The 13,412-nt window shown below is 45.4% G+C and overlaps 1 protein-coding gene across 2 annotated transcripts; it reads right to left on the bottom strand.

Annotated features, from left to right (window-relative positions):
• Window positions 1-7,916: 7,916 nt before the first annotated feature.
• LOC123096063 (protein WRKY1) lies at window positions 7,917-10,905 on the bottom strand. 2 transcript variants are annotated; one of them, XM_044517657.1, is made up of 4 exons: window positions 10,710-10,905; window positions 9,478-10,291; window positions 9,265-9,393; window positions 7,917-8,495 (listed from the first exon to the last, which is right to left on the bottom strand). In XM_044517657.1, exons 2-4 carry the CDS (start codon window positions 10,227-10,229, stop codon window positions 8,351-8,353), a joined length of 1,026 nt encoding a protein of 341 aa, XP_044373592.1. In that variant the 5' UTR covers window positions 10,230-10,291; window positions 10,710-10,905; the 3' UTR covers window positions 7,917-8,350. The 2 variants fall into 2 exon arrangements, with proteins under 2 accessions (XP_044373592.1, XP_044373593.1); XM_044517658.1 differs by having other exon boundaries at window positions 9,265-9,390.
• Window positions 10,906-13,412: the final 2,507 nt, after the last annotated feature.

The raw sequence follows: 13,412 nt of genomic DNA, 5'->3' as shown, positions 1-13,412 counted from the left end.
TTCAAAATGGATCAAGCAAAGAAAGGGTTCTTGCCCGTGTTACAAGGTGTGAAGTTGAGTCAGACTCAATGCCCGACCACTGCAGGAGATAGAGAGAAAATGAAAGATGTTCCCTATGCTTCAACCATAGGCTCTATCATGTATGCAATGCTGTGTACCAGACCTGATGTGTGTCTTGCTATTAGCCTAGCAGGGAGGTACCAAAGTAATCCAGGAGTGGATCACTGGACAACAGTCAAGAACATCCTGAAATACCTGAAAAGGACTAAGGATATGTTTCTCATTTATGGAGGTGACGAAGAGCTAGTCGTAAATGGTTACGTCGATGCAAGCTTTGACACTGATCCGGACGATTCTAAATCGCAAACCGGATACGTGTTTACATTGAATGGTGGAGCTGTCAGTTGGTGCAGTTCTAAACAAAGCGTCGTGGCAGGATCTACGTGTGAAGCGGAGTACATAGCTGCTTCGGAAGTAGCAAATGAAGGAGTCTGGATGAAGGAGTTCATATCCGATCTAGGTGTCATACCTAGTGCATCGGGTCCAATGAAAATCTTTTGTGACAATACTGGTGCAATTGCCTTGGCAAAGGAATCCAGATTTCACAAAAGAACCAAGCACATCAAGAGACGCTTCAATACCATCCGGGACCAAGTCCAGGTGGGAAACATAGAGATTTGCAAGATACATACGGATCTGAATGTTGCAGACCCATTGACTAAGCCTCTTCCACGAGCAAAACATGATCAGCACCAAGACTCCATGGGTGTTAGAATCATTACTGTGTAATCTAGATTATTGACTCTAGTGCAAGTGGGAGACTGAAGGAAATATGCCCTAGAGGCAATAATAAAGTTATTATTTATTTCCTCATATCATGATAAATGTTTATTATTCATGCTAGAATTGTATTAACCGGAAACATAATACATGTGTGAATACATAGACAAACATAGTGTCACTAGTATGCCTCTACTTGACTAGCTCGTTGATCAAAGATGGTTGAGTTTCCTAGCCATAGACATGAGTTGTCATTTGATTAATGGGATCACATCATTAGGAGAATGATGTGATTGACTTGACCCATTCCGTTAGCTTAGCACTTGATCGTTTAGTATGTTGCTATTGCTTTCTTCATGACTTATACATGTTCCTATGACTATGAGATTATGCAACTCCCGTTTACCGGAGGAACACTTTGTGTGCTACCAAACGTCAGAACGTAACTGGGTGATTATAAAGGTGCTCTACAGGCGTCTCCGAAGGTACTTGTTGAGTTGGCGTATTTCGAGATTAGGATTTGTCACTCCGATTGTCGGAGAGGTATCTCTGGGCCCTCTCGGTAATGCACATCACTATAAGCCTTGCAAGCAATGTGACTAACGAGTTAGTTGCGTGATGATGCATTACGTAATGAGTAAAGAGACTTGCCGGTAACGAGATTGAACTAGGTATTGAGATACCGACGATCGAATCTCGGGCAAGTAACATACCGATGACAAAGGGAACAACGTATGTTGTTATGCGGTTTGGCCGATAAAGATCTTCGTAGAATATGTGGGAGCCAATATGAGCATCCAGGTTCCGCTATTGGTTATTGACCGGAGACGTGTCTCGGTCATGTCTACATAGTTCTCGAACCCGTAGGGTCCGCATGCTTAAATTTCGGTGACGATCGGTATTATGAGTTTATGTGTTTTGATGTACCGAAGGTAGTTCAGAGTCCTAGATATGATCACAGACATGACGAGGAGTCTCTAAATGGTCGAGACATAAAGATCGATATATTGGACGGCTATATTCGGACACCGGAAGTGTTCCGGGTGATTTTGGAGAAAACCGGAGTGCCGGAGGGTTACCAGAACCCCCCCCCCCCCGGCAGCTATTGGGCCTTATGGGCCTTAGTGGAGAAGAGAGAGGGCAGCCAGGAGGTGGCGCGCGGTCCCCCTTGCCCCAATCCGAATTGGACAAGGGGAAGGAGCGGTGGCCCCCCTCTCCTTCCTTCTCTCCACCTCCTCCTTCCCTCTTCTCCTTCTTGGAATAGGAAAGGTGGGGGCCAAACCTACTTGGAGTAGGATTGCCCCCCCTTGGGCGCGCCTCTCCCCTGGCCGGCCCTCTCCTCCTCCCCTCCTTTATATACAGGGGCAAGGGGGCACCACAGACACACAAGTTGATCTGTTGATCTATTCCAGCCGTGTGCGGCGCCCCATCCACCATATTCCACCTCGGTCATATCGTAGCGGTGCTTAGGTGAAGCCCTACGTCGATAGCAACATCATCACCGTCATCACGCCGTCGTGCTGACGGAACTCTCCCTTGAAGCTCTGCTGGATCGGAGTTCGCGGGACGTCATCGGGCTGAACGTGTGCTGAACTCGGAGGTGCCGTACGTTCGGTACTTGGATCGGTCGGATCGTGAAGACGTACGACTACATTAACCGCGTTGTGCTAACGCTTCCGCTTTCGGTCTACGAGGGTACGTGGACAACACTCTCCCCTCTCGTTGCTATGCATCACCATGATCTTGCGTGTGCGTAGGAATTTTTTTGAAAATACTACGTTCCCCAACAGTTATCACCTTTGATATTCGTCTGGAAGATGATATTGAAGGTAATAGAGACATCTGGGTCGATGTGCAGACGCCTCTAGTTCTACCATTATGTGAGTTTCTCAACCATATTTATGTCTTCGATATTGTTTATTCAAAAATAGTTGACAACTAATTTCTATTGACAGCTTATTTCCATTCAAGCAAACATGTCCGACGCTTGGTAGACATGACCGTCCACTGTCCCGGGGCTGAACTAAACTGTGAGGAGATAAGTCATTATGTTTCATGGCTTCAGGATCTTGATGCTGTCAAGAGAAATTATTTTGCATAACTTAAAAATCTTAGTACTCAAAACGTGCGACCAATAGTGTTCGTATTAAACTACGGTCACATCTATTTAGGAAAGACGGTAAGATTTTTACTATTTGTCCTCAGTGCATCTTTTGCATATATTATTTTTAAGCTAAACTTCATTGCTAAGTATGTTACTATACGATGTTCTTCAACAAGGACTCCCAATGATAGTTGTGCCTCAGTGGATCGAGACTAAAGGTCGCATGTCAATGGTTAGCTTACGACCAAGACATCCTACATTGCACATGAGTGCATTCAGGATTTTTAAAACCAAGGAATGCTTAATAGTGAAAGACTGGAGCAGAATTGTGAATGATCGTAGAGAAGTACTAGGGGGCAGCAATCAGAAGCGCAACCCACGATTAGGAGACAGGTTCGTCTGCATGCTCCAATATGATGAAGCAGGAGTGATACATATGTTCTATGCTATTTTACCTGAGAGAGAGCAGCAGGAGTGATTAGCTAGCTAGAATGAGTTTGAAGATGATGATGTGCTACACTATGACTATGATGATTAAATAGCTAGTGTTGGTGGTAATGACATGATGATTAAATAGCTAGTGTTGCCGACAACAAGTACCGAGTGGTCAACTTCGACCTTGAGTACACCATCGGTCGTGCTGGGCATGATCAGAAGGTTGTCGTCGCCCAGTTGTGTGTGCGACATGACGTCCTCGTCTACCACTACCACCTTGCCACAAGGTCTTGCGAGCGTTTCTCCAGGTTTATCAACAGCTCCGACTACAGTTTCGCTTCGGTGGACACCACCAACGATCTAAAAGCGCTCAAGGTTTCGGATTTGAAATGCTCGAATCTTGTCAACATCCAGCACCACTACAAGGTTTGGGGCAGCGACAAAAACAAACTGACCTCCCTGGTTGACCTCGCCACGGCCATCATCGACCCCTACTACATGAAGATGAAGAATGAGAGCAATAAGGACAAGAACGCCTGGCACAGTGTGTGGCATGAGAGACTAGATGAACAACACGTCAAGTACGCGGCCATGGACGCGTACACAAGCTACGAGATGTACAGACGGATCGTTGACATAAGGAAGTGTCTTCTTCCTACCCCAGACGAGGGATCGAGCCACAGAGCAATGGCGGGAGCATCACAAGAAGTAGATGACTAGACGGTCGTTTCTCCTACTTTAGAATGCATGCAATTGTTTATTGAGGTGTGTGCGAATGATCTGTATAGTCACTTATGTAATTGGATGTTTATTTCAGTTATATATATACATGTTATTCTACTGTAGACAGAGCAAATCACACGGCTTCTTAGCAGCAATCGTCTTTGTTATTATTGGTCTTCGCACACATTTCTGATTACGGACCTGTTTTCCGCGTATCACACACATCTTGTTCAGTTGAACCGTTTCCAGTGTATTGCCTAATCACACACAGTTCATCCTAATGAACCGTATGATGTATATCACACACGCCTTCATCTGGCTGCCCGTTTCTTTTGTTCCTCCTCATCCCAAACAGTTAATTGAACTGGATCGTATGCCCTGCATCGCACACGCAACTAAAATCTGAACCGTGTTTGATGCATCCGTCATCGCAAATGTTTTGCATCTTTTTTGACGGGTTTTTTACACCACCGTTTGCGATTATGGCATCGCACACAATTTCCTCGAAGGGTCTCTGATCGTAGTGTCGCGTTTGGACCATCCTGCAGTAGTGGACCTAAAAATATCTCTCCATCGTCGGAGGAGCAAATCCCACTCTCGAGTTATCTAGTCCATTGTCAAACTTTCCGATGAACCTGTAAGTTGTCGTTATGTTCACCGTGTTACAGGTGACACTTGAGCAACCCCAAAGCCCACCGTACGGTAAGAAGTGACTACGATACTTTCATGGTCTAAGGAGCAATTCACATGTTAACACTCCGTGTTATTACAATTGATTATAGAGGATATTAACTCAACTCATAACAGATAAGTTTGGGTCGACTTAATATGACCGTTCTTCTAACGTCATAATCTCAATGTTATTTTAGGACTATTGTTACACTTAACGATATCCTAAGATCCGGAAAACATGATCACCAACAATACGTGAGCTAGTCCCAGAGGCAAGACTAGGAACCTTTTATTTAACCGTTTATCATTACACACGTGCATATGAATTTTCCACTGAATCGCATATTTCAGGATCATAGCAGTTATATCATAGAATACAAACTCTATAATTATGAACACAGAAATATAATAATAGAACCATTATTGGCTCTAGAGCATATTTCCAACAAGAAAAAGTACGATGAAAGAGGGTCGCGTTGCTGTAGGCCCCTGGAAGGAACAAAATAGTCAGTTAACTCATTATTCACCTGTACCTGGTATTTCACCGATTTAACACACTTCATGATGAGGGCCACCCAATGTTCCATAAATATCAGCCGTAACAGAATTGCGTCCAAGAAAGTCCACTCCACCCGATCGTATGCCTTGTGAATTTCGAGCTTCGCCGCACAAGTGCCATATTTAGCGGTTGTTTTCCTCTTGATCGCATGATATGACTCAAAAGCTACCAGAAAGTTATTAGTGATAAGCCATCCGGGAATGAAGGCACTTTGATTTGGGGAGATGAGAAAATGTTTTAGTTGGTTTGCAAGGAGTTTTGGAATCACTTTATAGACCACATTACATAAGCTAATTGACGGAAATTGGGTTATACTTCTGGGTTGTCAATCTTCGGGATGATCACAATAGTTGTGGTTTTCCATCCCCAGGGATCTTACGAGAATTGAGAACAAGTAACACTTCATCAATCAAGTCCTCTCCAATTATGTGCCAAAACCTCTTGTAAAGTACATCATGTAGGCCGTCTGGGCCGGGGGCCTTGAGGTCCAATTAACCAATAAAATATGAGTTATATGTTACACAAGATTATACTATTGAAAATAAGATTGCAGGAGTGCTACGGACGTGGAGTTTCTGCTCCCCGGTGCATATGCACCCTTATGAATAGTAAAATGTCAAAATAGTACAAAAAAAGTTCAAGAAAACATAATTTAATGTTTCACATGCGTACAAAATTTCATGATGAAAAAACATTATCGATGCTCTAGGCAAAAAAACGATGCTCCAAAAATGCTATTTTTGGAAACATTCTGGAGCCTGGGTTTTTCTTTTCTTGAGACCTCCATGAATGTCATTCTATCACGAAAGTGTTCAAGCAGTTGAAAACATTCAACAATGTTTGCCACACAAAAAATGTTTTTTAATAAATATCTTATATTCATTTTACTTTTCATCGAGTGCATATGCAACCGGGAGCAAAAAGACACTTTGGAGTGGATAGAGCGACTTGGACGCTCCCCTCTCTCCCGTCACTGTAGCGAGAGGCGATTTTCTGAGAACTCCCGGTCAACCCACCTCACTCGCCGGCGATCTACGGTTTCCTCCGCCTCCGGCAGTCGCTCTGGTGGCGGGAGGTTGGGGAAACCGTGGATCTAGGCTTGCACATAGCGTAGGGCTTGGTAGGGCCGCGGTCGGCGTCGCCATGGAGGTGGAGATGGCGTCAGTGCGGTGTTTGTCGTCGGCTCGCTTCCCCTCTCGCGGCGGCGCTCCCTGGAGTTCCATCGCGCGGCGGCTGACTTCCCCGAGCCCGCCGATCTACGGATCTGGCGCGCTCGTCGTGCCCCGGCCGGATCCTGGGTGGTGGAGGATCCGGAGGTTGAAGACGAAGGTGAATATGACGTTGGCATCCATCGCGACGAAGACGGCGTTCCTGCGAGTAGGATCTGTGGATCTGGCGATCGGCGACTTCCCGGCTGCCACGGGGCTGGCTCCAATCCAAGGCCTGAGGCGGAGCAGCGGCAGCGGCGCGCCACCCACGGCTCCAGTTCGCATCGGCCTAGTCGGGATCTAGAAGAAGGGCTTCTGTGTAATTTTCTTTTACTTCTGGGTCTTTCTGTAAGAACAATGGATTAATATTATCTTCACTTTCCGCAAAAAAAAAAGACACTTTGGAATACTACATGCTTTTAGTAGTAAAAAAAAAGTACTACGTATATGCCTTGCGCCTCTGCTTGGGCACCACATCACACGCATGGTGTACCCACACAAAGAAAAATACCCGCTTCTTCTCTTGCCACAAGCGAAGAGCAACGCTGTTCCAGCAAAAGCCAGAGTCCTCCCGTAAGACCAGGCATGCACGCATGGCGCACATCTCCAATCATTTAAAAAATAATATTCCAAATAAGATGGAAAGAATTAAATGTGTACCGTGTACGCAAGACACTCAATGAATCATATAGTACTGTATATTGCATTATTGCTTGGGACCAGAGCATTCAAAATTGATGCTAAAGAATGTTTTCTTTTTGCGCGCGGCAATGCCAAAGAATGTTGTAGTCCGTTTCGACAGTATTTTCTTTTGTGCGCATCATGCTCCCTCTATGGTCTATGCTTATTTACATAGCGCCCTCATTTTCTGCGATTAATTTTTGACCATCAATTGGATTTTTTATATGTTAATTATATTATATGTCATAAAGAATAGATCTTGATTGAATTAATGATCAAAATTCAACCATGAACAAGTGTAGCCACGTAAATAGAGACAAAGGGAGTATTTGTTGTCTCACATTCGCTGGAATCTATGACGACGTTTTGGTTCAATGGCTTTCCATGTATTAGTAGATTTTTATTACCAGTCGTTCATTTATTTTGTACTCCCTCCATATCAAAATATAAAACGATTTTTAGGCTAGTTTAACCTAAAAAACGTCTTATATTTTGGTGCAGAGGCAGTAGAATTCTCTAGAAAATACTCCCTTTATGGGTTAAAATCAGTGTTCGTTTAAATTATAAAACACAAAGTAATTGGCAACTAACAAGTTGTGACGATATAAACATCCTTAATCAAACGAGCTGACTATTGAAGAGAACGTCACCCCACTTCCCAGACGATAATCAGCTTAGTGAGACACACACAAGATATTTAACTTGGTTTTGTCTCTGATGAGCTAGAGCCTGGAGGTACAACTACACAGCTATGTATCCAACCACAAATTGGTTCTGTCTCATTTATTTGATTTTAATCCAGACTTTTTGTGCACTTGGTACAAAAAGAGGGAGACCCAGTGATTTTATCAATTTTTGCTACTTTACACACATATCATCCCCCAATTTCTACCTTCCCTTCCGACTCTCCGCACTCCCTCCTGAGCAAATCTCAGGTTTCCTATCTAACATCTTGTTCTAACATTTCATCATTTTGATTACCTCCTTAAGGGAGAACAACATTTTTGCATCCTCCCACTTGACACTCGCTACAAAACATGTAGGTCAGGAGGCCAATCGACACATCAACTGCTCAAATGGATTCCATATTTGTCACTTCGCAATCCTAATTTAGGAGAACAACGCAGTCTGTCCAACAAGTGCCGGCGAGTTGGCCTTTCCTGAAAAGAGTGATAATTGGGGGATTCCCTAAGCTTGCGCAGACTGAGTTGGCATTCGCGTATGGTTATGTTCGCCCTCGTATGTCACAATGAGCATCGACGGATCATCCACGCAACGTTCAACATGCTTCCGCGCAGGGCAGCCCCTCACACTGCTGCATTTGTAGTACCCCCTGCATTTTGTGTTCAGACATTGGGTTACTCTTCTCCAGGGACAAATCAAAATTAGTAACATGTTGGGTTTGAAACAAAAATAGAAGTACAAAGAGCGATGTTTCTATATCTAGTGTTTGTTAAAAAGAGGAAAAGATATGTGCCAATTCAGAGAACTATATTTATGTGATTGCCATAACTGTATAGCTATATTTGTGTATTCTATTATCAGGCCATTTAAGCCAGAGACATGGTGGGCAAGTCATTTGGATAGGATTATTATATGGTGAGAGAGAAAGAGTAAGTGAATCACGATAGCACGATCTGCATCGAATTAAGAAGTGCTCACTTTAAGACTCATGATTGATATATTTTCCAAAAGTGTCATAGGAAAGAAAGAATGGCATCATCGACGATGTAATTATTTAATGTCATAACAATTAAGGCATCGACACCTCATGGATACCGAATCACGTAGAGGACAGAAAACAAACATGTACAGCACCCAAGAAAACACATTCCTTGGATAAAGTGTGTTCTGATTATCATTGACACATTAGTTATCACAAGGCACTTGAGTGCTCATGGTTGTATGCAGTCGTGCATTCCATAATAGCATGTAAATGATCACATCTTTACCAACAAAGTTGATGTGTTATGGTGATTATAGCATCATCATGACTAATTTCTATCACTGTATAATAAAACTGTTAGCAAAGAAAAATCACCCTACAAAGTATCAAATGTGCAGTTCTACACAGCTAGAAAAATTACATTATTAAAGAATACCTGGGATGAGGGGAGCCCTTAATTGGCTTCTGCCCATACTTCCTCCAGGAGTATTCATCTGGAGGTATATCAGCAATTTTATTACTAATTGCGGGAACTTTAATCGTCCTCTTCAACCGCAACTTCCTGCTGAAATAGGGTATAGAACAATTATCATGGGATCCTATCTTGAATCAAAAGAATCAGAAACAGCAAAGATAGCAGATTTACTACCTTCTCTTAGAACAATGGCACCTGCCAGTTGCAGCACACTTGCCATTTCCATCCTCCCCACGCCCTGAGCATCGCCTCCTTGGCGCCTGCTGCGCATTCACCGGGTCGCTCATGGCAGGCCCACCGATCAAATGGAAGGAGGAAGACTTGGCATCCAGGCTGGCCACGCTGCCATCCATGCTCAAAGACGACATGAAGGACCTCGCGGACGACATCGTCCCCGTGCCACTGGGGCTGTCAAACTTCAAGTTGATCCCACTGTTGCTTCTCTTGAACATCTCGGCCCGCATCTTCTGCTGCTGGTGCTGATGCTGCTGGAACTGATTATACCGCGACGAGTCGCCGAACTGGAAATGCGCGGACAACGGCTGGACCAGCTTGGGAGGCCCCCCGATTGGGTGCGCGGGCTGTGAATCCAGAATGCTGCTGTTTCTGGGATACACCTGGGCAGAGCTGGTCGAGGGGTGCGCACTGTTCAGCACCACCACCGGGGTGTTGTTGTCCAAGAAGCTCTTCTGGCTCAAGAACCCGGGGGTCTGCCTTCTGCTCACAAGCTTGGCTCTAGGATGGGTTCCCCCTCCTTCGTTGCCGTTGCCGAGGAGGGAGACCACCTTCCTGAACTTTGCACAGGCTTCGTCCGTGCCCAGAGCTATGCTCCTCAGCTGCGCCGGGTCCTGGGTCTGGGCGAGCAGGCCAAGCACTCTGTGGCAGCTCGCCACGGCCATCCTGTTGGCCTCCTCCACCTCCTCCATTTTTATTTTCTTGAGATGTTCACGAGCACGTCGGCTTCTCGGCAGCTCTCACCACAGCAGATCTGAAGAGCAGGAAATGGGAGAGAAAACTCACTCAGATCTCAAGAAAAGCTCACCGTGGCTACTCCACATCACTCGCACGGCCACGCATCAGCAATCACACGAGCTAAAGGCTGAGGAACAAGAAAACGTCCCCGGACCGGATCACGGCGGAAGCCTAGTCCGGCAGAACCCCGAGAAGCGGCAGGAGTGAGCACCGAGAGGAGAGAGCCGGGCGGGCGTGGAGGATGAGCCCGCGGCGGCAAGAAGCGACCCTAGCGGGCGATTTGTTGCGTGCGGACGCATCAAACGGGGGCAACAACCCCACCACCACCACACCCTCCCAAGATTCCCCCAAGAAAGAGAAGCGCTCGCCCGCGCAACGCGCAAGCAAGCGCGACGGCGCCGAGCCCGCACGCACGCAGAGACGCCGCGACTCACCTCGGGGAGGGGGATCCTCTCGCGCGTGCGATGAGTCCAGAGCCGCGGCCGTGAGCGAGCTCGGAGTCGACGGACGACGGTCGTCTCGTCCCCCACCACCGGAGACCAGCGTCCTAGTGGAAGAAGGTGTGAACGAAGGAGCGGACGGAGACCAGGCGCAGGGGGGGGGGGGGGGAGAAGAAATTAGTAATTCTCCGTCCCCATTTGTTTTCTTGCAGCCGAGGCCGCCGGTCTGTATAATATTGCGGCCCGGCCCCCCACGCCGTGGAAAAAGCGTCGCCACTTGGCCTAGTTTATCGCGGCGCTGCGTTAGGAAATGTGGCCGCTGGGCGTATCCGGGCCGTCGGAGCGGCGATGGACGGCGGTTGATCTATTGGGAAGGGTTTTGGTTTAGTTTAGTTTAGCGGTGAGATGGGATGATGGAGTGGGTCAAAACGTCAAAGGAGGGAGGGACATGGGTCAGAGAAGTGATTGTTGACCATTGCTCCTCGCCTCGGCTCACATGGAAAAGGTCAGGGGGCACACATGCGGACGATTTGTTCTCGCATACTTTAATGTGCCGGATTTGGACTAGGGTGGTAGTAGAAACTTTACCTAACTCACATGATCAACTCTTTTTAGTTATGTATATAGGGTTTTTACATCGCCATCTCTACTTGCTTGGAAAAAGTAGTGGCGATTCACGATGAAATTTGGCAGGGGCACAGTCGATTCACATGCGGACAGTCAACTTTGTCACGGGTCCTAAATTTGTCTTTTTTGCTGAGAGCTGCTCAGATGCCCAAACATGATGAAATTTGACACGGGCATCACGATCTCCAACATCTTTCATGAAAAAAAATCAGGTTTTTTATTTTATTTTTTTCTAGTATTTTATTTATTTTTACTCTTCACTGAGAGCAGATGAGTCTGGGCTCGGAAATGAATATTCCCATTTTTAATGTATGAGCTCCCTCTAGCCATGTGGATAATCAGAGAAAAATATGAGAACAGATGAAAACCACGTGAAAACTGTGTTTTGAAATTTCAAAAAAATATATATTACGTTAAAGAGATGGTTTTTTGTATAGTTTCAAATTCATTTATGAGATAAAAAAAGCAAAATCAACAATGATTAGCATCAAACGGTAAATTGCTAATTTGTTCATATCCCCTCTCTAAAGAAATATAAGATCGTTTATAACAATCTTATATTTCTTTACAAAAGGGGTACCTTGTAAATGAATTCACGCTTGAACTTAGAATTTCACATACTAACACACCATATTTTTATAGAACTTTGAAAATTCAGACGTGGTTTCCGCGACAATTCCGTTTTCCACCGGATACTCTGCATTTAAATAAAAGCATTTTGGTCTCATATGAGGTCTACACTTTCTCCGTTATTTCCGCATATTTGTCGTGGTGCTTGTAGATAACATTACCTAGAATAGCATGCAATATCCAGTTGTCTCTCCGTTCAAAACGAATTGAATGCGGAGTCCCAACTCCTATAATAAAATGGGAACGGGAATGAGGGAGGGGAATGCTTGTCCGAAGAACATACTTGGCGTGTGGGGCACCGTTGATTCGATGCTGCTGCATTATGATACTGCAATAATGGAATTTTTATCTATAGATAGATGATGAGGAGTGGCGCTATTATTACGAGTCCATGATTGATTTTCTCTATCCATACACGAGTAGTACGAGTAGCAGACACGTGACGTGAGTCGTCGGGCCCTGGATCACATGCTCCTGTTTACGTACAAGCATCCAGGTTGCCCAAAGGTCAAAAGACAGCTCTGCCTCCAAAGCAATCTCACATGCAGCTCCTCTCCTTTTTATTTTCTTTGTACTACCAAACAATGCGCTTGCAATTTCGGTTTAAGTCCTGCATAGATATCATAATCAGCACATGGGGTGATGATTACAAATTGACGATAAATCTATATATACCTATACTAATCACATACTCCCAAGAAATTACCACGTTAATTAAAAATTATGAACCGTTAATATGGTAATCGCATACTTTCAAGAAATTACCACGTTAATTAGAAATTATGAGCCGTTAATCTGGTGAGACCAGATTATTACGGTGTAGATTCACTTAAAATTTTGGTCCGTTGCAAAAAAAACGCTCGGAAGCCCACGACTTTTTTGCATCGATCGTAATAACGAATCCATCTAAAATACGATTATAGTATTACTACTAACCCATCCATTATTCCAAAAAAAGCAAATCTTTAAATTTCAAAGAAAAACTAAAGCAATCTTTATACTCCAGCCGTATCGTTCCATAAAAACAAAGGAAAAAAATCCATAGCGTCTTTCCTTCGGCCAGAGCAGCCGCGCCGCCGGAGCTTGCGAATCCCGCCGCCACCTCGACTCCTCCGTGTCTGGTGCGATGCCGGAGCATCCATCGCACCTGGCGAGCTTACCATCGAGAAGAAGCCGCCGCGTCGTCCTCCTGCTTTGAATCTTCCCGTCCTTCCCTGCTCCTCTCTCACCTCTCTCTGCCTTGCCTCCACAGGGACACCGAGACGTCGGCGGCATGCGGAACGACGCCGCCCCAACTCGATCCATGCCCTCCTCCATTGCCTGCTCTCCCGCCACCAGTCCTCGCCTCGAATCAGTCGTGCTGGCAGCCGTCCTTGCCAGATCCTAGCTTGGTCGCCCGCTGAAAGATCCAGCGCCCTTGTGCCTCCCACTGTTGATGGC

This window comes from Triticum aestivum, chromosome 4D (genome assembly GCF_018294505.1).
Source record: "Triticum aestivum cultivar Chinese Spring chromosome 4D, IWGSC CS RefSeq v2.1, whole genome shotgun sequence".
Lineage (NCBI taxonomy): Eukaryota > Viridiplantae > Streptophyta > Magnoliopsida > Poales > Poaceae > Triticum > Triticum aestivum.
The sequence above is the reverse complement of the archived record's forward strand: the minus strand, read 5'-3'. Positions and strand labels throughout refer to the sequence as shown.